The 26,480-nt window shown below is 35.4% G+C and overlaps 1 protein-coding gene across 2 annotated transcripts in view; it reads right to left on the bottom strand.

The window, feature by feature from the left end:
• LOC112048683 (T-box transcription factor TBX20-like) overlaps positions 1-26,480 on the bottom strand; it is a 117,601-nt gene that overhangs the window by 84,752 nt on the left and 6,369 nt on the right. For both annotated transcript variants that reach the window (XM_024086327.2, XM_052891199.1), the window contains one exon: positions 25,313-25,478. In XM_024086327.2, the coding sequence (XP_023942095.1) occupies positions 25,313-25,478 (166 nt within the window). The remainder of the gene's footprint in view (positions 1-25,312; positions 25,479-26,480) is intronic.

Genomic DNA, 26,480 nt, shown 5'->3' with positions numbered 1-26,480 from the left:
ACTTTTTTTTTGGCGGGTAAGATAAAAATACATCAAGCTTTCTTCAGGCTTCCTCAAAAATTAACTATTAATGAAAAAAACAAACCAAAAAAACTTTCATACATATACATATACATTTAATCGTTTCGTTTCCTCACTGCAGCACAGAATACATATGTACAACTGCAGTAGAAAGTCTTGATGCTTAACGATTAGGGAAAATACCTAGAATATAGATTGTAGAGTAATCTATATATTAGGTATTTTTCCTATGAAAACGTATTGTAGGTATCCAAAAAAATTACATTACATATTTTATAATCTTACAGAACTTAATTTCTTTTTCTTTCTGTTGGTAAGATTTGGTAGTTCACTTTTATAACAATGCCTGTGTCTATCCAACTTGAATTTAGTTCAAAAAAGATGAAATAGATTAATGTACAATAGAAATAAGGACAGAATGTCCAACCCAACGGTCTATATTATAGCTTCAACTTTGAATAAAAGTTTGCAATAAAATATTATTTGAAAGCTAAAAACCATTCAATAGTACAAATATTTACATATAGGTATTGTGGAACATTCTACATGCCCCATATGGTACGCCTTCGAGTTAGTATGTTTTGCCCAACTAATTTCCCAGATACTTGCAGTGCTATGAATCAATCGTCCACGGTCCTGAGAACTGTTAAGCGCAAATGCAATTAATCGGCTTATCGTATGGGTTTATTGATTTGGTAAGGCGATCCGTTTTAATTACCGGCATCGCTCATTTGCCACTGATTGGCTGAACGAGTCGTTGTTGGCTCCAACTCCGACCCTACACGACTATTGGAACCAATGTGATCTGTGTCCATGGAATAATTGATTTTGACCATTTTTTTTTCAATTTCTACTTCGTCCGCTTATCATAATGTTGAGCAATGCAATAAAAGTTATTATCGCGGGCTTTGAGTGCAGCGACCGGATCAAGAAATTCCGTAACGAAAATAAACCTAACAATCCCCACTCCGATAGGCACAGCGGTGCGGCGTTGAAAGCCGTGCATCGTCTAACGTCGTTTCAGTTCAACAGACTTCGGCATGGTGTTTGTGTCGTGCAACAATGTGATTACATAAATTGTTATTAAAAAAAACATACATACAGCCGAACGTAGAACCTCCTCCTTTTTGGAAGTCGGTTAAAAATGCTATGCAATAGCTTTACCGTAGCAATCCCCGAGTGCCACGCTTTTTTTTCAAGTCTGCAGTAAGTTCTTTAATAGAACGAGTATGAAACGCTGCTCTAGTAGGATCATACCAATTTTGGCTGCACAGGGCGATCAACAGGAGCAGAGAAAGGGAGAGTTAACATGTTTTAAAGGAGCTCCTTAACCATACACCCAACTCTGCTCAGCATTTTTCACAAGATGGTCAATTTTCAGCAGTATTCAAATTACTCATTTGTAACCTTGAATGTCAAGTAGTTTCTTCAAATAGATCTTAGTAAAATATATTTTTTTGTTACTTTTCTTATATTATTTGGTTATTAATTTTACATTTTGACAGAAACTGTATTTTGTTAAAGATCTATCAAGAAATTAACTTTTCAAATGAAATTCGTTTAAAACGTCAAGTTAGTCTATCAAGTCTGTGACTCGACTCTACTAGCGGTTTCAAAACAGAGATTCGACTGAGAAAAGCCTACAAGAAACAGCAATTGCTCTTTCGCATCATCATCATCATCATCATCTCATCATCTCCTGTGTTTGTTGTCCTTTCATAAGCTGTCGAAATTACACTGTTTAAACTAACTGTACCTGTACTGTAACTGTGTACTGTTTAAAATTCTTTTAAAACATCCAATTTGTCTATCAAGTCACCGGTTTAAAAACAGAGATTCGACTGAAAAGAGCCGAAAAGAACAACTCAGGCAATTTCTCTGTCTCTCTTGCAGTTGTGTTTGTAGTTGTGTTCCGTTACTAAGTTGAGATCGAAATATCGTGTATTATGATAAAATAAACTTTACTATTAACCTTTTTTCACGCGTATGATACATAATTAGCGTGTTATAGCAACCGCAAGATACAAACGTGTCTCGCTCGACATATGTCGCGCCGCCATTAAGGGTAATTGACGCGCGGCGCACGAGTCGACTGCCTGTATTTGTCACTCGCTAATGACATATTACACGTCGATACCGGCAACCCTTTCAAAATAAACAAAGTTTTACTCGCTTATTCTTTATCCAACGACATATTACATACTTACCTCTATTTTACAGATGGTAAGTAATAGTTGACAATACAAGCAGATGGTCCACCTGATGTTAAAGACTCAATAGCTCAACTGACTTGTAATCGATAGGTCGTGATTCAATCTTCGCCCGCTGGGCTATTCCTAGTACCCACTCCGAAAATGCAGTATTTTTGTACTAGGTAGCCAAGTGTCCGGATAAAGCCGGAGATAATTAGGCTTTTCTATTCGGTGTCTGGCTTGTCCGGCTTTTGTTAGGCTTTACATTTTGCAAATGAGCGGACGACGAGTGTGTGTTGGAACAAAATTTACGGTTAGGTATAAGTAATCATAAATGATTGATTTTACATAAAAAAAATTGTCTGACCTATTAATATATGTATGTAATGTAGTTACTCATGTGCACAAAATCCTCTATAATTAAGGCTGTCCGGCCTTTTTACCCAAATGTCAGGCCAAACTGACTGGATTGTCCGGCTTTTAATTTCAGCGACCTGGAAACCTTAGTTGGAGGGGAATGAGAATATAAATCTTATTTAAAAAGACATGACAATGCGATACCATGTGCCTGTTAAACCTGTGCAAAGGTATTAAGCCTTATGTGCCAGTAATTACCAGCACACCTAAATTATTTACTAGCACAGTAAACGTATCGTAAGTAGATAGGTATACTTAGATAAGTAAATATAGTATATTTGCTCGTATAATATAAACAAATTACTCATCAAGTAATATTGTTACTAATTGAGTGTCAGCGAACACAAACATTAGCTAAATTTATCAATAATCAGGGTTGTGTTAATCACCCGGGGCGAGCAAGTTTGAGCAGCCTCATAATAAAGATATAACATCGCCCCGAGCTCTCCCGAGGGTGACGAATCGCTCGACCGATTAACTCTTAAACGACAAATAGAGGAACTCCCTTCCCGCAACCTCCCGCCCGGGGGAAAACTAAGCCACGACTTCCGCTAATTATTCCGGGGAGCGGTCCCGCGAATATCGCCGGCTCGCTCGCGCCGCGATCCGATGCACATCTCCGCAAAAACTCTGAAAACCAAAATTTTCCCTCCCGACGGGCGGTCATATTTCTTCCCGCTCGCTCCCATTAAACACACCGTAAACGCTTTCCTTTTTTCACGCCCTCACTGTAATAGAAAGGCAAATTACGGGCTTACGGGCGCGGACGGGTGGCGATGTACGAAACCGCCGCGCGGCTCGTGCGTCCCGCTTTCGCCCGCCGCCGCCATACTGCGCCGGCTAGAGGGGTTGACTACGGGAAAATTCATATGCTCCTTACCTACCACTACGAACGTTAACTCTTCCCTGTTTACAGACTTTGTTGAACTTAACGTCTTCCAAATTCAAATACCTACATAGGTAGCGGCGGATACCCGCGACTTCTGCGTGATGAATCCATACTAATATTATAAATGTGAAAGTAAGTCTGTCTGTCTGATGCTTTTTCACGGCTACGCTGAAGAGTTCAAGATGAATTTTGGTATTATGATAAATGGGACTAGAAGCAGAACATAGGCAACTTCTTGTCTTTGAAATAGAAAGAGAGGGGGGTGAATTGAAAGTTTGTGTGGAAAGTCCTTCATTTAGAATATTTACCTACTTTCTCGTGGGAACTTTCTATATCTTAGAAATGTAGCATGATCTCTGTGCTAATTTTAATAAAACCACACTTTGCATGTTATTTTGGCGTGAAATAGTAGAAAACAAATTGAGATATGTATTAGTAGGATAAAACTAATTCGGTGAATTATTGCGAATCAAATCCATACCTACTTACATTAATGTGAAAATCCGTATGTCTGTCTTTTCACGACTAAACAGTTGAAACTTGAAATTAAATTTGGTACAGGGACAAATGGGATCATACCATACCATATAGGTACCTATAGGCAACTTTTTATACCTACCGAATTTGTGAAAAACAGAACGCAAACGAAATCACGGACATCAACAATATAATATTTTAATAATTCGCTATAAGAAATAAACAAATCACTCATAATTACTACTGTCCATTATTACTGTGGCAAATTATTTATTACGACTCTAGATACACTCGGTAATTACAAGGTGATAATTAAACACAAAGGCTCAAATTACACATTTTACAACTTTGACAATACACACTTGTGAAACATTATATTTAATTGCGTTACGTCATTTATTATAGCATTGCCGAAGATTGAATAGTAGATTTATAAAAGACTGGTAGACGTCGCGTGGTTTCACCCGCATGGTTCCAGTTCCTGTAGGAATACGGGGTTAAAATATAACCTATAGCACTCGGGGATAGAGCTTCCCAACAGTGAAATAACTTTTCAAATCGGTTTAGTACACTGAGAAAACTAAGCTACGTAAATGAGCTACGTACGTAAGTAGCTTGCAAATAAATTCTTACTACGGGTGCAGCATACATAACAAAGATCCCGTATACTTAGTAATGATAATAAAACTCATAGTTTTGGAGAAAAACGCAATCCAAAAACTTTTAAGTTTCTGAGCCACACCAAGGGTCGATGTACTTAAGTTATGCTTGTTGGGTTGCTCCCTATCGATGGTAAAAAATCTCGAGTCATGAAATTCTTGTAGTCATATTTCCTAGATTTCCTGTACTATAAACAAAATTTTCTTTTAACTTATTAAATATCATAATGTAAGTATGTCAACAAAATATTTTCTGCCTTTCCAAATCCCTGGAAATGGCCGTCCCCATTCCCCGAGTGAGTTATAAAACAGCGGGTACGTCAACAGAATACGCCTGATGAGCGCCTCGCGTGACGTCACACACCTAACAGCCCTTTCATAACGTACACCAATTCCGTAAGGGCATTATAAAGATGTCATGACATTTTCACATTATATCACCGCAAGTAGATAATAAATAATGATAGGGAACATTAATCAATTCAGTTTCTGTTCGTATCCGACTTTTGGATTTCTTTATTAGTTTAACGAACAATATAAGGAATATCAAGGCATTATAGCCTAGTGGATATGACATCTGCCTCCGATTCCGGAGGGTGTGGGTTCGGTCCGGGTCATGCACTTCCAACTTTTCAGTTGTGTGTATTTTAAGAAATATCACGTGTCTCAAACGGTGAAGGAAAACACCGTGAGGAAATCTGCATACCAGAGAATTTTCTTAATTTTCTGCGTGTGTGAAGTCTGCCAATTCGCATTGGGCCAGCGTGGTGGACTATTGGCCTAACCCCTCTTATTCTGAGAGGAGACTCAGCAGTAAGCCGAATATGGGTTGATAACGACGATAAGGAATATATTTTTTAACGACGGTAATTTCAATGAAGTAATACTCTTTAAAGACCAGAGCCTGCCCCATCCCAAATTTAATTTATTTTACCAACCCGGTAGAAAACCACACGAAAATATATTTAGATAAAAAGGTACTTAGATAAGTTAAAAATCTAAAAGTCGACTGTAAAATCAACCGTGAATATATTTTTATGTGAAATGTTTGAAATTGATATAAATTATCAAAAATCTGATGTGGTAATAATGCCACTTTGCCTAAAGATTTCTAATATAGATGGCATACGACATTGGCATTTTTTAAAAAAAAAAAAAAAAAGATACTTCCATTACGTTTCTTTTATAAAAAAAAAAAATATTTTAAGTACAAAGCTACAAAGTTTATTTATTTATTTAGTTATCTTTTTTTTTTCAAAAAATAATAGTTACATAGTTAATTGCTGTACCTAGCTAACATTTGTTTTTAGAAGTTGCTCTAGCGAGATACAGTAACTATACACATTTATGATTACGATTACGAGAACAACGTAAATTAATTGCGGTATGCACGGAAAAATAATGATTTTCCTGCTGTGTACATCGCAATCTATAAAGAAAAGTTTATTAAAAATATATACCTACATGAATATTACAGCGATGCCTATCATTTAAAACAAAAACTTTAAAATTGTAAACTACCCTACACATTTACAACGCGTAAACAGAGATTACCGTGTAGGAACACAAGTGAAACGTAGTCTTTGTAGTCTAATATTAAGGCTTACGTTATGGTTACGTAATAAAGCAGATATCGCGTGGCCTAAATTACAAGGCGGACTGTAGCCAGTTAAAAGAACCTTCGCCATGATTTGATAATGAGGTAGCACAGATCGCTAGTTTGCTGATACGAATGGTCGTCATTTTCGAGTTATCGAGTCAACGCCGGCGCGGAAATGGAAAATAATGGCTTCATCGCTGGGTGGTGCCGGTAACGAACACAATTTGGTCGAATTAGACGTCATTTGTTGGAAAACTTTATTGTCCTGTGTGGCGAACGTTTTCTTTGTCGATGCCGCGTGGAAAATGCTTCCGGTTTTTATTACATGTTGTTGTTGTGTGGAATTTGTTTTAAAAGTTTTTCGACTACATTATTTTAGTAATAAGACAAATTATAACTATTTTTAATAGGTTTTTCATTACCGCGTCTTTTATGTAACTCGTTCTCAATTCCATTACTAAGTAGGTATAGCAACTGACCGTCGTTATTTTTACTTTGTCAAAGGTTAAAGTATCATAAAAATACATTTTAAGTAGGTGCTTATAATTTTATAGGTAGGTACTCCAACATAAATAGCTTAATCTTTTAAACACTTAAGTAAAATAGCGTATCTACAGAGTATGAGTAATAATAATAATTAGTGTAAAATATTAGATGAAATATATAAAATTCCTAATCAATACGCTCATTAACAATGAAGTCTCCCGAATTTTTTTATTAGCTTCACGTCTACAGTGTCGTGCACTTCATACATGCATTAAAGTACTGCATACCCTAGTGCATATATGTATATGTATATGAGTTGTCTTCTTCATGCTTATTAAATACCCTGATCGACAACCTTATGCACTCCACGGCACGTCTACTAGTAGACTTTTAGACCTAGGTCTAAACTTTGTGAACACTTCTTCAACAAACAACAATCCCCAATAATGAATTATATCTATGCGAGCTTACTGTTATTTCTACTGCCCTCTGAAATTTTGTATAAACTTTTTAAACGTGGCTTTCAGTTAAAATCGGCTTTTATCCTTTGTAAATGTAATAATATTTTTTACTCTTTCAATACGGGTACAAACGACGCGCAAGTTAATGGCCCTTACATAATGACACCGGGTTCATTTTCCTTCACATCTGCTGATCGTTCAATAACTCTTAAGCACAGCTTAACCAACCCTTACGACCCAACTTCCGCGGTAGTTCGAGCGATCACGTTTTTGTAACTGAACGGAACAACCACGGCCACCCGGAATCGACAATAATTTATTTTCACCGAGGGGTAGCTGTGAAAATTTAACGCTTTGCTTTAAAAAAAATTACGCCACAGCTAAACTGGTCCATCTTTCGCCTCTTTCATATGCATACTGAGAGAGCGAGATGTAACATTCACATTTTTTTATTGAAGTATCGTTTAAGCGCCTGAAGCGGTTACAATTTATAAGGTTCACGGTGCATCTGGTTTTGTTGAGTGACGAGAGTGAAATGAGAAACAGTATGAGGATCTAATTAGTAGACGACAGATGTCGTCTTACTATAATACATATAACGATCGAAAAATATAAAATAAAATAATAAAAAATATAAATAAAAAATAAATAATCTTAACCAAAATGATTTTGCTTTTCACGCCTAAACATAGACCGATTAAAAAATCATTTCATCAACAGAAAGCTACATTATCTGTGAGTAACATAAGCTATAATAAGTTTGAAGGAAAGTTATAAAATAACTTCCATCAGCAGACGTTTACGACTTCGCATGGTTTCGATAGTTTTTCGGATTTTTATCCCTTAGATCCTTTTCGAATGCATACAATAATGTAATTCATAATTATTATAGACCCTATAGACCTTTATTTAAATAAAAATCCAAGCTATTTTTTTGTTGTTAAAATGGCATTCAACTTTAAAAAAATAAAAGAACAACTTTAAAAAACCTACTTAGATGTAAATGTACGTATCTACCAAAAACTAATAAAAGTTCCTATTCTTTTGCTCCATAATTTAGCACTCTAATGTGTGACATTGGTTGTTTGCTCTTTTGTTACACCTAGTATAGATTTTTAATCCCAAAAAAGCTTACCACTGCCCAAAACTGGGATCGTCAAACGTTAACAAGACCAAGTTCAGGAGCACGAGGTCGCGCGTTAACGAGCAGGTCGGGGGTCGGGGGCCCACAATGGCCCGCGGAGCTGAATGCCGCCCCCTCGCGTCCACTTCATTACGCGCGTATTGTGCGCGCTGCCGACTCCTGACCCACCGCCGGTGGTCACCAAAACATTCCGCATTAGCCGCCTTTGTCTTCGCCAACGTCGTTTTTCGCTTACAAAGCTTCAACGGTGAAGGGAGAAGTGAAATCGAGAGTGGGCAGAATGTCTCTTGGATTCGTTTTAATATCTCTAAATCAAGAATCCAACATTAGCATTCTGGACTTGATTGACTTAGACACAAAAGATGACAAAGACAACTATCAAATCATATCGGTTTTAGAACTCTTTAACTGTTCATAATTAAATAATGAGACAGTGATTAAAAGAGTCAGTCGTTGTTGTAGCAAACGACATTTTTTTCATTTTCATCAAATTTAAATATTGTTTGAAGATATTAAAACTCTATTTTAGAGTCTTTTCTTAAACAGGCAGTAGTTGAAAAAGTGCAAGACAATGTAAAAGTCAATTTTTTAGAGGCGGTAAATTCACCTTGTAAGCTGAGAGTAGCCAAAACATGTAAAAGATAGCAATCTTCTAGAGACCGGAAGTTCTTGGTGTTAACAGACACTAGCCTAACCAAACAAGATAGAAGAAATCTTATAGAGATGGCAGAGGTTTAAAAGATTCTTTTAAACCTCTGCCAGGTTTAAAAGATTCTTGTACAGTACAAGACAATAACCTAAACTTACAACATATCAAAAGGCAGTCAAAAGGGAAAATCTTCTTGAAACCGGATAATACCCTAAAAAGACACAAAAGGTCCAGTAAATTCCAAATTACTTATATAGAAGTTGTATAAAAATATCATCTGGTTAAACATCACAAGACAGCCACAAGATCAACTTGACTTATGACCCTGCGCCGGTGGTCATCAAAATATTCAGAGGCAGCTGATTGACATTTACGTTATCGTGTTAAACGATGTTTAGATCAAATCTATGCGAGATCTGTGGAGTGTATTACTGTTGTGATGTGCTAGCCTTTGCAGTATTTTTAAATTTAAAATTTTTGAAAATCATATCTGACATACAAAAATTAAAGCCCGCTTTTTACAATTCTCCCTTCTGTAATATAATTCTCTGTTTTATGTAAGACTTGTTTACTCGGGGTTTTCTGATTGTGTTTCAACAGGTTTTTAAATATACATATACTAAGTAGGTATTACATGTGAGATAATAGATTTTAAAGGCTAAATCAAAGCATATACCTATAAATAGAGAAAGAGCAGCCAAAATGTGTATGTACAATCCCATTTATTTTTTACTTTCTAGTAGGTAGCTTTGAAGTGGGTTTATTTAAAAAGATTTTTAATTTAACCTTCAATAAACTCCAATAAAATTTAACAAATCAAAACACATTAATCGGGGCTCTATATACCACTAATTAACACGTAAACGGTTACATCGACGGCTATTTATCATTCAAAATGGCTACCGGTTTACGTCAATATCATTAATATACCTAATCAATCATAGTAGGTAGTTATCGACGAAAAAAACAACATTCAAACATCGAAAGTTGAGCTAATAATGGTGGAGATAATATCATGTTGACTGGTGTTTGGATAATGCTTTCGATTGAGAAGCTCACAATGGGTGTAGGAGTTAAACCAACACAGCGCGCGCAACACAATCGCAAGGTGCACAATACCCCATACACAATGGAGAGCTAATTGTGCGCGGACAGACAGACTTGCCTTTGTTGCCACTAACCAGCTAGGCTTCAATATCCTTATTGAATTAAGGCGAAAGCGCTTCCGACGTGTTCAACGGGCCGCAAATTTTGTTATTCAAAATCTTTTTGCCGCTATGTGGGTCAGCAAACAACCAACTGTTACTCGTGGGTACCTACATTTGATTGTTTTTTTGTTTCGTAGCTTGGTAGCATGTATCCGTTTAATTTGTACTTGTTTTATGTGTTAACACAGACTTGATTATCTGTGACATTAAAATTCAATAAAATGACTTACAGATTTCATTCGTTCTTGAATAACAACTGAAGAGTGACGTTACAGTCGAGTAGGTAATACGGTTAGAAAGAACCACAGAACATATTATATGACATATTATATGTATATAAAGTTAACGTTTTAGCTAATTTGACTGATAGCTTAAATATTATTAAAGAAGAGATTTTAGAATTAAGATGATTATTTTGTTGAGATGGGATAATATTGATTCAGTTCTTCATAACAATTAGGTTATTCAATCATAATTCTAATATTACTCAATTTAATATATATGTATGTTTATAATGTAATTTTTATTTCTTTAAATTATTTAAATATAAGTTTGCTTTTTTTTAGTTATCGTCATAATATAATCTTTCGAAAGTAATTGTTAATAGTAAACACGTAGGCTCAATTACTTGACCGTTTTACTGCATTAAGTAGAGCATACAGCCTACGAGTGAGTGTGTGATTAAATTCGCCAATAACTAATCATTATACTGAATTGCCTCACCGCTATAGTAAAATATCAGTTATGTTTTAATGAACGGCAAAGGTCATGTAATCGGCGCGTTTTATTTGACCAATCGATATTATAACGAACGCCGGCTTTATTGTTAATTTCACCTTAATTGGCGGTTCCGTCGGCGCGCGTACGTGCACGTATGTAATGAACCACAAGCGTATAAAGGTAATATTATCGATACGACGAATAGGGATGATTGCAACATTAATTTTTATATATAAATCGAAATAAATTTATTAGTTATATTAAAAACTAGTTTAGTTTTTCCTGATTGTAAGTTTTTTACTTTTTAACGTTTAAAAGAATCGTCAAAAATTAATAAAATTTATTGAATTTTTTTAAATCAACCTTAGCAAAGTAAAGTTGAATAAGTTATAAGATATATTTTAATGGTAAGCATATGGATATGTAAAAATTAATATTGTATTTTTGGAAACAAATATGTCGGCAAACATGATTTATTTTTTGTGTTCTATTTTTTTAAATCACAACTTTTCATATAATATGAATTTGCAGGCATCGGCCATACTGGATTTATAACGAAGTGACTTTGCCATTGTACACACTCATTACCATTACACAGCTGAATTGATTTGGGTTTTTTTTAAACAGCAGTTAAAATATTTGATGTGTACATTACAACTGAATGTAAGTAAAATAAATTAAAATTGGTAAAAAATATAATAGCGTAAGTACACAATGTATGTATTATGTTTTTTATAATATTTTATTGCTACCTAAGCGCAAATTGTTTCAGTTGCGATGACGTGATGCGCGTGGGCATAATTTAATAACAAAGCCTCCTCAATTCAATTAGATACGATCGCCTGACAATGATCATTTAAGGACGCGATGATTAATGTAAGAAATGCTTGTGCTGCTGGCTTTAACTCAAGATTATGTGAAGTGCGGTCGGGAGGCACAATGCCGCCCACGCGAGCGATTCGTCCCGCCGCTGCCGTCAGCTACCGTTTGGTTCTGCCGATCAGCAAACGGGTTATCTTATTCATATATTAAAACGCTGACACAGTTAGTATAAAGTATACCAATTGTGTCAGCGTTTCCTTTATGAGGCGAAGTTCGAAGGTTTCATTCCTAGATATATGATTTACATCTAAACTAGATGTTAGTCACCCAGTCCCACAGTCACACTTGCTTAAAAAAATTGAAATTTTGAAAACCCCCCGAATTTCATTAAATTATCAATTACACTCTCGATCAAGTCATCGTTCTCTTTCGGTGCGCTTTCATCTGAGACCCCACTCGAGTATATTTGCAGACATTCGGCTTTTCTTCCCCACTATCACCCCCTACAACTTTTAAATGGCTCAACCGATTTTCATCAAACATATCTAAGTACAGTCGCACTTAGGTCACCTGTAATACAATAAAACTAAATTGAAATCGCTTCATCCGTTTGGGGGCTATGCCGTTCGGGGGCTGTGGTGCCACAGACAGACTGACAGACAGACACGTCAAACTTATAACACCCCTCTTTTTGCGTTGGGGGTTAAAATATCGTATACACAACCTAATGTTATGTAGCCGGCTTTCCAACACTGAAAACAATTTTCAATTAAAAATAAATAGTTCTGAAGATTGGCGTGTTGGCCAAGCAAACTTTTCTTCTGCTGAGCTTTATAAAATTAATAGGTAACGAAAACGTATCTATTGATTAATTATAATAAAAAAACTGAATTTTGGATGACGTGAGGGAGCCTAAAAAAGATTAGCTTCAAATTTCTGACCAAGATTTCCTATGTGCATTTTCCGACATCTTGAAAAAAGGGTTGAATTCAGTTTTTTTACAATAACTCGGTTCTCGGTTAAGATACAAAAATTTTAATTCAACACTTTTTTGCTGCTCTTTATAATTTCTATAATTAAGGTTCTTTAAATTTTACATCTATCGCTCATCGTTATTAAGATATCATTCGAAAAAGTTTCCCCACCATCATATAAAAGCTTTCTCGGTGTACCTACTAACTTGAGCATAGGCTTCAGTCAGACCGCTGGTATAAAGGTCCTATGATTTTGAGTTATTTACCCATCTTTGGTCAATTTAAAATATTTAGCTTCTAAGCTGGCTAAGGCCTGGAGTACCTAGTGCTGACGGCAGTAGCAGAGTTTTGATAGAATTATTAACTTATTCCTCTCCCATGACCACTATAGTTGTAGTGGTGATAAGGTGATATCGCACTTAATGGTAAAAAATTAAAAAAAAAATCGTTTTAGATTACACCGTACCTAAATTATCAAGTAGGACGGAAAATGATTGAAACCCGAAAAGCAACTATATATCTAATAGACTCTACTACTAATACTCAAAGCAATTAGCAACCCAATATAAAAATATTTTTCAAAAAATAATGATTGTGAAAGACTATTAACTCCGGAGGCTGCGCCGGCGATGAAAGGCTGACAGCTCATACCAACGTAGATTGATTACGCAATCATGGAGATCGGGAGATTTCTGGATGCTCATAGAGAGAGATCATCAGCCATCTCACGGCTCGTTGACGACACATTGACCGAGAGTTTAACTGTACCCGTAATCGAATTTAATCACGGATTCGACAGTGATTTTACATGTCAGCTAACGATCCGCATGATGTTATTTCGAAAGATGTTTCGATTATATTATATTTTGTGAAAAAAAGTTGGTAAAAAAGTAAGGAGTTGGCTAATTTACTCATATTCATTACATAACCACGTATCTACTACCTACATATAAAATTATGTAAAAAAAATAAAATAACGGCATTACAAAAGCAAAGCCAAATGGCTTTCAGGCTTCCACATGGAGTCATAAGTATATTACTAATAAGTTAATAACTAATATTACTAACTAAATATTACTGTCATCTCAGAATAAGGAATAAACACCTGCCGAGGTACGATTTAAGTGCACTTGTATATTATTGTCAATATTATATCAATTAATATTATAAAGTATGTGTGGAAATCGTTTTTCCTTTCGAAATCCTTTAATAATACTTAATACTCTGTATAATTTACAGTTATATAGTTTCTTATATGTAATTTGACAATAATTTAAATACTAACAATAACCATTCGGCAATTATTTTACATTGTACTAAAGTATTTATAAAAAGTAGAGAACTAATTATAAAATTGCAAATAAAATTAAATGTCTGTGACAGTGAGATAGATGGCTTTGCTTTATAATGAGTCGTTTAGACCAGGTGTCGGCAACCTGCGGCTCCTTCGATGTGAAGTTGTGATTCTTTAGTGACACAAATATTGAATACTTTTTATATACAAAAACCTTTTGAAAAACCGTGCAATGGCTTTGATTTACTCCTAATTCCTATATTTATTTCATTTTATTATTTTAATATCTAGATAAATACTTTGATTTGTGGTCAAATTAGATCCTTTTATTTTTAAATCAAAATAAAATAACTTTACATATTACGTACTAATATTGCCAAGGAAAATTATATGTCTTTCAAAACTGTAAAATTTTGAAAATTATACTTTTTAGCTCTAACAACTCAAAAGGTTGCCGGCCCCTGGTTAAGACAGTAGTTTATTTCTATGCAAGCTTTATTAGGTAATGTTATAAAAATATCTCAGGAGTATTGTTAACATACCGGAACGAAGGAGTGGTAAAAGACATGTTTGCATTTTAATAAAATTACTAAGTATATTAAATTTTAAATACTAAAGTAGATGAGAAGAGAAACTAAGAGCATCTGTATAAAGATGAGTTTGATAGAATCGGAGTTCATAATCTATCATAAAAAGTATTAGGTAAAGGAGTCAAAATATAGTACATACCTACACCTAGTGTTGCCAGGTTTCGGGATAATTAGGTTTTCATATTCCGTGTCCGGCCAAAATAAACGGTGTCCGGCTTGTCCGGCTTTACATTTAGCAAACGGGCGAACGACGAGTGTGTGTGGGAACAAACTTTACGGTAATGATCATACTGATGTACACAAAATCCTCAATAATGTAGGCTGTCGGGCCTTTTTACAAAAATGTCAGGCCGAACTGACTGGACTGTCCGGTTTTTAATTTTGGCGACCTGGCAACCCTACATACACCTTTTTGTATTGGAGCTCTTTCTACTAGAGCTTGTTCGTTGCACGAATACCGCCATGCCTATTTCTGCTGCACCATTGGTGTTTCAATTTCCATTAAAACTTACAAGTACCTGAGGTACATGAAGCTAACACTACCTCAGGCAGACGGGTGCAGGTCAGCGCATGTGGGTTGAGTTTTCAACTTCAACACTGATCAATTCATCATTAGTCATCATCTCTGTCCTTACACCACTGGAGCTTTCTTTTTATTCTTTACAAGTTAGGCCTTGACAATCTCACCTGATGGTAAGTGATGATGCAATCTAAGATGGAAGCGGGCTAGCATGTTAGGAGGAGGAAAATCCACACCCCTTTCGGTTTCTACACTACCGTCCGAACTAGACAAAAGCTATGTGTAAGTCTGTGTATAAATTACTGGTGTGTGTGTACTGGTATTGCGAATTAAATTTATAGTTGTGTGTAGTGTACACAGAATATATTTATTGGTGATAAATATTTTCGATTCGAGGTAAACTCACACATCTCGTCCCCCTCAAAAAACGACAGATAATTTTTTTGGTGAATTTAGGTGCGATCACCATATCAAATTCCTCTATGAATTTAAATGATTATTATTGAATGTCAGCATTGAAATATAATTTATTTTATTTAAAAGTCCAATTACGACCACTAGTACTATCAATAGTATCCATCCAAGTATATATAAATATAAATACGTACTTTAAATGGTCGATGTAATACATCAAATCAGCAGTTACTTACATATGAAACATTGGAGTGTATAATAACCCGAATATGTTAATCGAGTATTTTATATTATCAACATACGATATAAATCATCAGCCGCCAGAGGGCGTTGACCTCTCAGTAGTGTGAGAGTACTCGTCAAGTTGAAAGGTGCATTAGTGCGAAATAACACGTAGTCGTAGCCACGAAAATTTCAATTAAGTTTAATGCATATCTCCCCCCGCCGCCCCTAACTGCACCCCCCACACACCCCGCGCTGGATTTATTAAAACAGATTACATGAAGCCTGGTCGTGTTCGCCCGCTGCGCTTTTATATGCCGAAATGGCTCCGTGATTATGCACTTTCGGCCGAATAAGAAGATTAAGATAAAACTTAAACTTACAGTCATACCTTACTTAGCCGTTTTAAATGTGCTAGCAACAATAACTTAAATCTAAAAGTAGATACGTTAAAAATAATGAGTTTTTTGAATACTGAATTAAAGTAGCAAAAAACTAAATTTAAATGTAAATATTTATTCGGTTATCAAGGATCTTAAGCTATTTCAAAAGACCAAGTGAAGTTCTTTCTAGTTCTGTTTAGTAAATTAAATTTTTCTTTCTACCGGTAGTAGTCACTGCAAACGCACGTATTTCAAAAAAGTACCTACTAGCTGACCCAGGAAACGTGGTTTTTCCTTATTTCGTGAATAAAAAATATCACTTAATATGAGAATAGATGTTGGTCATAGTTCGAAGAGCCGGTGGACGTTGGGGTCCCAAAATGCTAGAATGGCGACCCCGCACTAGTAAGCGCAGTGTTGGCCGACCCCCCACCAGGTGGACTGACGACATCAAGCGAGTCGCAGGGATTCGCTGGATGCAGGTGGCTCAGTATCGCTATGTTTGGAAGTCCCTACAAAAGGCCAATGTCCTGCAGAGGACGTCCATCGGCAGATATGATGATGATGATGAGATGTTGGCCGATACTCTGACCCACCTCCGATTCTTACACAAAATTTCATAAAAATCTGTCCAGCCGTTTCGGAGGTTAAAGGACTTTGCAAATTCTACGACATGAGTATTACATTATACTAGATTTATACAATTCACTTACACTTATGGTAAGAAAAACATAAATATTGTAAGAAGAAAAATAATAATTATTATAGGTACATAAATTTACTTTTCTCTTACATTTTTATTGCAGTGTTGGCGTTTTGACTTCAGAAATTTCGACAACGCATAACAACAGTTGTATTAGCTACTTAATTTATAGAAAATTAATTTATCATTATAACTTTCATTAACACGTCCGCGTAATTATGTGAACCATGTTAGGTGATTGTATAAAAAAGCAATTACCCACAATTTCCCGATATGTTTATTATACAATTAACATTTCTAGGTAAAGGATTATCCTTCAAACGGTCTGTACGCAGGCACCTGTTCGGACGTTCCTATGGAGAAAAAACTCTGTAATTGCCGCTCACCACCGTCAGTAATCATTGACTACAATAACTGTCCGGCCAGCACTAAATATTGTTTGTTAAATGTTACAGCCTTTTATAATTTTATAGCGATCAACACCTTTGAAACAGGGTTGCCAACTATTTTATTATAGTAATTGACGAAGCAGACAGATGACCTATTATTTCGTGAAAAGCAGTGTCTATTACAGAAAGTCACTAAGTACTCGCTAGGAATGCAATAAAAGCAGTTATGTTGTCCTACTACACCTGTATATAGGTCCTACTACACCTGTATATACCTGAATAAAATATCATTCATTCATTCATATAACTTCCTAACCTTTCAGTTAACACAGCCAGAATAAATAATCTATAGTGATTGTTCTTTTCTGACCGAACCTTGTCATTAAATACGCTCTTACAACACTACTATTACAATATATATTTCTATAAATGTTTTAGTACTTCGTTAAATATTTATCTATATCTGCGATTGTATCCTAAATGATTTATTTGTTTGTTTAAACGCTTTAAGCCTAGGTAAGCTAACAGTGGAATTCATAGACGTTGTAGGGGTACCGCCAGGGGATTATTCACACGCTGAGTGTAAAATTGTCAAACAAATAGAGTTTAAATTCGACAGTCAGCGGCTGAATGATACCCTGTGGGTGTCCCTACAACGTCTATGAATTCCTCTGTAAGTGAGTGTAAAAAATATTTTTGTATAGGTAGATAGATAGTAGATTCATTTTTTCAATTCACATTAGGAATAGAGAATTAGGCTATTACTCCTAAGGGCTCCCACACACGGGTCACCGGCCACAACCACAATACACCGCTACCGGCATATTTCTTGTAGTTTTCGTACATTTTGTATGGACTCGCCGCACACGGTTGACGTCTGTGGCCGCCACACGTTACAGTCGTCGCTGCTCGCTTCTGCTATGGCCACTAAACACCGACACAAAACGCCTCTCGCACGATTCCGCACCCATCTCTGTTAAAATTGAATGGATGTAACTACGAATTCGTATTCTACAACGACGTTTTCTTATCAAAAGCATCAGCGCAATTAAACCTTCTTCGTTCGAGCCGAGAGTTATGATACTGCATGGGTTAAAAGAAGTAACAGACATCGGCCACAAGTGACTTCAGCTACTTTTGTGGCCCCTTCTTGTGGCGGCGTTTGTGGCTGTCGCGACACTTAGCTTAGCGTTGCTCTTTTGCCATATTAGTCGTAAATTCTTAGTTCTAGATGATTCAAAAGTTGCGCATTCGAAAGATGTGACAACCCTAAGCTCTCCATACGAAGTTCTACAAAGGAACGAACTGACCGGGAGTTGGGTCGCCAGGTGCCAGCGCATAACTCGTATAGTTTGGCCTCTTGATTTAATATTCAATCAAATAATGTAAAAGGAAATGAAAACAATAATTTAGAAATGTGTTCACTTTTATAAATTTAATAAGCGATATTTTAAATTTATTTGTCAGTGCCTTCGCATTACGTATAACTGTTAGATTTTATCTGGCAGTATTTTAGAAGTCGTAATTAAAATTTGAATAAAATATAATTAATATGTAGCACAGTGCGATCAATCACAATTCGTACAAAACATTTATTGTGGACGAATGTAATAAAAATCTTATGTGGTAGTTTTTTTTAGAGCGAATCTAGTTGTACGCCAGTTTTAGCAATTCCTATGTTCTAGGAGCTTTACCTATTTGTAATTTGAATGTATGAAATCATTTTTATTATTTTTTAACGGTCGAGAAAGAACTGTTTTAGCGAATTTCACATCAGAACTCTTTATTTTATCAAAAAATTGTTTGAAAAATCTTAAAAATCTGAAAAATTATGAACCTATACTGCTGTTACGTTATCGTTATATATCCTTACAACATATTCATTACATTAATTAATATGAAAGGATTTGTAAACGGTAACCGGGAATCGGCTTGTGGGGCTCTTCGCCGCTGGTACTCGTATAAGTAACAGCATCATTAAAGAGCCAAGCAATTAAGCAATATGTAAGTATACAATAAACTATTATGGGATAGCTACCGTGGATGCCTAACGGTAATGCGTACATAATACCTAATTTTCCACATTACTTGGTCGTAAGAGACCAAAGCGCTACTTTGTTTCAACGTCTAATTGAAGCGGTATCTTTGGCCATAACATTGATAGTTAATATACTATGAAATGATTACCTATTCATAACTTCCTTGTACAGTCGCCTACGATTAAACATGTAGTTTTTATTTTACCAAGCAAAAAACGCCGTAAACTGACCACCTTAACATGTGGCCCTGTGTACAGTGAATTAAAATGTAAATGGCAAATTAAACTCTATACTGATGAGCTAAAGGAGCTATATTCCTGAGATGGAATTATAACTGTGGCTCACAGAGGTCGCGGATAATGTCTGTCATAATGATTGTTATGACGTAGGCAATAAAGGTTATATTAACAGGTATACGTTTGGCAGGTTACAGGAATTTATTAGCATGATACTTCCAACGACATCGGTCGGTAATTGTCAAGTATTAAAAAGCGATAAAACGCTTAATGTCGCGGCCGATCGCTCAAACTGCGGACGTAGACAATTAGCGGTGACGCAAGGATCACGATATCCACTCGAGAATGCTTCTGGAAAAAGTATCTTATATTTACGACACAATTAGTGAATGATTATTGAGGCGAAAAACGTAAATGTAATTTGTGAGGTCGGAACGGTTCCCAGGCTTTCTGGCTGTACTACAGCCTTTCTTGATGAGTACTGTTTACCAACAAACAAATTACAAATGAGGGTATAAATCACTAGTCATTTCACAACTAATATTAATTATAATTAACTTGTTCTTAAATTAATGAAAATAATTAAATTGAAAAAATTTGATTAATCAGCTTAGAACAATTAGATATGGATATATTTTATATACCATTTTATAAACAAACCATACATGATTTAAAATAAATAAGTTATGAAATGAAATGCGTTTTCTACCTTCATTTCTAGTTTCTTTATGGTAAACAGTAATCATCAAGACAGGCTGTAATACTATAGTTTTTTTTACCAATTGAAATGCAAAATTCTAAAATCCCACCTGACTCCCGCCAATAGTGTTAATTTTTCGATAAGTAATCAAATCAAATAGGTGCTGATGCAATCTATTGGAATCAATTCCGGCAAGTCCGTTTGGATTTGGAGGTAATAGTAAAAAAAAATGAGAATTATTAAATGCTTATATTTCAATGCCTACTTTCCAAATAACTAAACTGTAGTAAGATTGTTTCATCCACTAAAAACATTCGACAAAATTCGTGTAAGCATTTCAACATTGTCAAATTCAAAATAACATCATTACCATAAAGTCAGTCACAGCGACAGTGTCCAAATATTTGGGATCTTTTTGGACCCCGCACATTGTCCTGCGGGGTCCAACGCATAAATCGTCGCGAGTTAGGTACCAACAAAGTCAGCAGTAAAGGCGCTTGTAAATCAAGACGAATCGAAAAATGAGGCACAAATAAAAAGTGTCAAACTGACATTTTATTTTCGAGGGTACGGATAGTGATGTGACGATATCGATTTTTAATATCGATGTCAACATATTCAAAACGATGATTTAAAAAAATTACAGAAAACGACAAAGACTGGACTTGTGGGCGTGTTCGGAATCTTTCGAGTTTTTCCTCAATTATCACCAATGAAAATTTTTAAAAATACTTTTTTTTTGTTGCAATGGGTGGTTACATTTTACATATAAAATTGTAATCTAGATAAAGAAGAGCGGTTACATGAACCAGGATTCAACTCGAAATGAATTTTTAAATCGCTAAAAATATATTTTTTAGTTAGTGTTTTTATCTTAAAATTCATATCATAATAACAATGAAACTTTAAGAATAATGTAAGTAATAAAAATATTTTATGTTATATTCCTCTATTCCATTTTGACTTTTAAAATTACATATAGATATATAAGGAATATAAATACGAAGTTATTTGTAAAGTCTAGCTGTTTTACTCACGAAAAATCCTAAGCGAACGAAGTCACTGTCGGTTCAAAATGTTTTCAAGCGGTTTCATACCCGCAGGTTGTATACTATAGAGCAACCCTAAAATGGAGAGAAGAGATTGTGTGCAATAAAAAAGTTGAAGCATATTATGGGACGTCCGAAGAGCCCGAAGATAAGCACCAGTTTACGTATTCATATTATTCTGTCATAAAAATGAGCTCAATAATACTTCAAAGCTATAAAATTAACAAGTTTTTGCATCACTTTTGCTTTTTCAATACGTTCTATTTAGAATCAAGCATCCAAAAACCACGTAATTTATTGGTAAAACTTCTTCTTCTATCGTTTCGTTTTATCATAGTCTTATTATGGTCTTATCATCTTCAGCCACCTAATAAACTGATGAATATCTTCATTAGATTAAAAATCTAATCGCTACAAGTATACTACATTTTTTTAAGAATAGGCATGTTTTTTGAACTTAAATCATTAATTTCCCTCCCTCGAACACAAGAATTTATCAATATTTACTTCAATATCAATTTTTGTTTTAATGTAGGGAACAAGTGTACCAAATCATACCTAATTTTCTAACATAAAAATTGAACAGACCTCAAAGACGTATTTCTGTTATTTTGATTTTAACACAAAAGTATTAAACCGAATTTCATGAAAGTGACTAGTGAGTACTTACCTACTCTTTCAAAAAAAAAAAAAAACAAAATTGGGTAACAAGTGACGAAGTTATGAGTTACAAACATTAAAAAATAACATTGAGAATCTCCTCCTTTTTAAGGCGGTCAAAAAAACAGCTTATAAATATCCGTAACAATGTTTTATCTCCAAAACATCCTACAATTAATAGACAAAGCATTGTAAAGCAATTTAAAAACACGCTCCGCCACCCTCCATGATAAAATTTGTCCCTGATATCCCATTTTGATTGGACGGGTTGATTTATCCCTTGTTTAGCCAATGATACCACGACTGCACAATCTTGAGATAAAATCATTTTTATTATAACTTATTCTGGTGTAATCGAAGACGATATAAATAAATATAATGGATATTCTCTTTTTATGGAAACAAGAGAACTTACGTATTTCATGATTTTATTATAATATGTATTATTTTCTAAGGTTATAGCAGATAGTAACAAAAGATTTTGAATATGAGTTAAATGCCTGATGTTAAATGGAAAACCATAATAGGTACGAGATAATAATAATAATAACAACAACGAGTCGTAATAGTATAAAACTTCCTATATTAGAGAAATGCTACGCTGTACATTTCAACATAAATGTCAAGGAATAAGTAATATTGATATTCCTACTACCTACTACTATTACTACTTTTGGTTTATTGTTAACTAGCGGACGCCCGCGACTTTGTACGCGTTAAACTCTGATTTTTAAAAATCCCGCAGGGACCATTTATGTTTTTGGGATAAAAAGTAGCCTAGATGTTGCTCCATAATCTTCTCTATGTTTTAGTCAATGCCTAATAAAATCGGTTCAGCCGTTCCAGAGTTCCGGACAAACAGAAAGACTGACAGACGAAAATTTTAAAAAAGCTTGATTGTGTTTTAGTATCGTGCAAATAGCTGTAAGAACTTGAAAAATTAACAAATATTTTGAAATCACAGCCAGACATACAGTAAATATGTATTATTACTTAATAAGGTTACACCAAAACTTAGTAGGTACATAAATGTACGTACTATTTATACTCGTATAATAAGATATAACCTGACATATTATGATAAAATTTAATAAATTTGAAATTAATTTTGACTTCGGTAACCACGCGTAGATACGTCTAATTGAATTGTATCAAAACCGTTCGGTTGCAATACACGCAATCACACAATAGAGACATCACCCTCGAGATTGAATCCTCTCCGGGCCACTGGCTACTGTGATTTAGCCTAACTGCACTTGTTGCGAGCGGGGGCCGAGACATATGACACGAGACTAATATGCAGCTTACTGGTGTTCAATGTATTTGTCCTATACACGTAGATTGTATGGGTACTTTTTATGCTAAGAGTCGACGGAGCAAATATATGATCCATCTGATTTTATGAACCATCTGATCTGATCTGATCTTATGATGGAAAACCATCTTAATTCTTGCAAATAAACGATATTATTATTATTATCCAAATGAATTAAACTCTCACGCCCAGTACAAAATAAATATATATAAAAAGCCAAAGGGAAAAAAAAAAATAAACTTACTTAAATACACAAAATAAATAAACTTAAATATATATTACATAAATACATATATGCACCGGGCGGAGGATTCACCCCGGCAGGGAGACCAAACGGCCGGGGGTCAGGGCGACAGGTGGAGAAACCGGCGGACTATCCTAGCCGAGTCCAGCAAGACCGCTTTTTGCATCTTGCCTGCGAGCGAACTGCCACGGAACCCCAGCCGCCCCAGATGGTGAGCGAGGCTGACTGGGATCAAACCGTTGGCAGATATAACGATGGGGATGATTTCAGTGGACTCCACATGCCACATGGCGGTAACCTCGTGAGCCAGATCTAGATATTTACGTTTTTTCTCTGTCTCTGCTCTCACAAGGTTCTCGTCATATGGAATTGTGATGTCCACTAAAAACACCCTTGACTGTGCCCGGTCCAACACCACGATGTCAGGCTTATTCGCAAGAATAGTCCTGTCCGTGATAATGGACCGGTCCCAATTTATTATTATTATTATTATTATTATTATCATTCATAAGATCATTATAATCAGAAACATGTAACAGCTCGAGGTTCAAACACTTGATGAAACAATTCAATGAAATACCAATTTTCAGCGGAATACCAACACCAAAAACAAAGCACTTCGCAAAAATTATCAATGTAAACCACTAATCAATAATGTAAATGTTTTAACATACCTATAAACATTAATGAACAACTTATACAACACCTCAAAAAAGGTACAGTTACCTGAAAACGATGCTGGGAGATCAAAAATACGTATTTTGTGAAATATATATGAAGAAAATACGTCATTTTTATCAGTTATTTAAAAGGCTAGATCACAAATCTAGCCCCAACTCGTGAAGGATGCTTAGAAATACGGATAACAAATAAAATAGCGTTAAAAATATCCTTATGAAAATGTACTCGAAGAAAATGCGACGTATCTGTGACAACCTCTTTATCAAAAGTCAATTACGTCACCGTAGCGTTTCCTAAAGAGACTTGTTCCCGTCAAAATGCAGCGCGGGCCCCTCGAGCGTACACAATGCCAATTTTACGCTCGCCGCCACCGACTACGCAATTATTTAGATAAACTCTCGGTGTGACTATAAAAACATCTTCCCCTCCCCCATTGCGCTTGTCTTTGGGGCTTTCTGAATTTATGGCCCGGCATTACGACGGTTAGGATAAAAATGTACTTTTAATTTATCTCGTTAAAGGGTTGAAGGACGGCCGGGTTCGCGGAGTAATTATTCCGAAATTGGCCACTTTATCTGATGAATTCTTGAACCCTTTGTTGGGGCGATTATGGAGTGGAGTCATGCGGTGATGGCGTTGCGAAGTGAAAAGATTACTTTGCGCTGATGAAGTAATTAATTTCCATATTTCATATATTGAGTGCCTTTAAGAAAATTTCTGTCAACATTTCAAACTTTGTCATTCTTCGGCCTTTGAAATACTTGTTCATTAAGAATTTTCAATTCCAATTTAACGAAAATTATTGTATCTTCTCTATTGAGGTAACATTAAATGTAGCAGATTTTTACTAAATTCGTCATCACAATTTAGCATAATTTTTAGTTTTAGTGTTGAGAGCTGTGTGATGAGTATGTTTTTCCTAGGTCTATTTTAAAATGCAAAACCTGGACTACCTGCAACTGGGATACAGTAGCGTAAATGGATGGACGACATTAGGGACTGGACCAAGTTTAACTACATTCAGCTCAAAAACATTTCACAAAATCGATAGAACAATTTTCAATTTGAGGTACCTAAGGACTCGATGATGATGATGACCAAAATTGGTCGGCAGGACATTTTATAGTAGAAAAATCTTATACTACATCACTTACCTCCCGGTCTTAGTGATGATCATTTCAGTGCCCAAATCGTGGAACTTATCCCATAGTTCTTTGGTCTCCAGCTGACAGTCGACCGACAAAAGTTCCTCACAGTTGCAGGAGGTCGCGGGGGGCGGCAGCGGGCGCGCGGGAGAGGGCGTGTCCCTTTCGCCTAATTCTGTGAACATTTCACCGTATTAAAGGCAAGCTATGGTTTTATAAATTGCATTCTATACAGTAGAGAAATAAATGGGGTAAGTATAGGTAAAGAACGCCATCTCTGAAACTAGTAGCCTGCTTTAGGGTTGTACTATGTGTACAAATTATACAAAATGGAAAATTCTTTCTCTAATACAGGTTCATAATGAGTCCTGAGGGTAAACAGTGGATTTTTGCATCTATGAAGTTGTGATCTATAGCACGTGACTCCAGGGACCACAAGATGATTCCACCCAGGTTTCCGCCTGTAATCGCAAGCGGCGTTGATAATAATCTTTATAAAGGCTATCGCTCTGACCCCAGATCGATCATTATCAGATAGTTAATGATGACAGGGGTTTTACACCACCAACGTCATCCCTACTCAGGGCTGAAATTTTTTCTGAGAAGTTAAGGGAAGAAAGAATATCTCAATATTTTTACAGAAAGAGAAGCACAATATTTTGATATTTTAATTCTTGATTATAAGAAATGCAGTGTCTAATACACAGTTTACATAACCTTAAAGAAAAGTAGAACACAATTACGAGTACTTATATGTCTATTATTAAGTGCCATTTAGCTTCCTGTGACTGACATAAATGCATTATTACCTATCATTGTATTGCCGACTTGGTTTATACTCATAACTCACTCAATCTTGTCAAATTATTAATCTAAAAAAAGACAAACAATGTAGGCAGTAGGCAACTACTGATCAATGAACTGACTGATCATATTTATGTGACAACATCGTATAGTAGAAGAGCCTGCGGTGAGATGAAGAGAACTAAATACTCATGCAAGTATTATCATTATTGAATCAAAATATACCTGCATCAATTTATGTGTATTTTTAATTTTAATTCTTTGATTTATATTTAGCTTTCAATACCATCATTCATTACTTGTGAACATATTAATAAAATAAGGTTGATTTCGCATCCCTGAATTAAATTAAAAGAAAACATTAAACCTTGTA

The sequence above is a fragment of the Bicyclus anynana genome, chromosome 3 (assembly GCF_947172395.1).
Source record: "Bicyclus anynana chromosome 3, ilBicAnyn1.1, whole genome shotgun sequence".
NCBI classification, from domain to species: domain Eukaryota; kingdom Metazoa; phylum Arthropoda; class Insecta; order Lepidoptera; family Nymphalidae; genus Bicyclus; species Bicyclus anynana.
The sequence above is the reverse complement of the archived record's forward strand: the minus strand, read 5'-3'. Positions and strand labels throughout refer to the sequence as shown.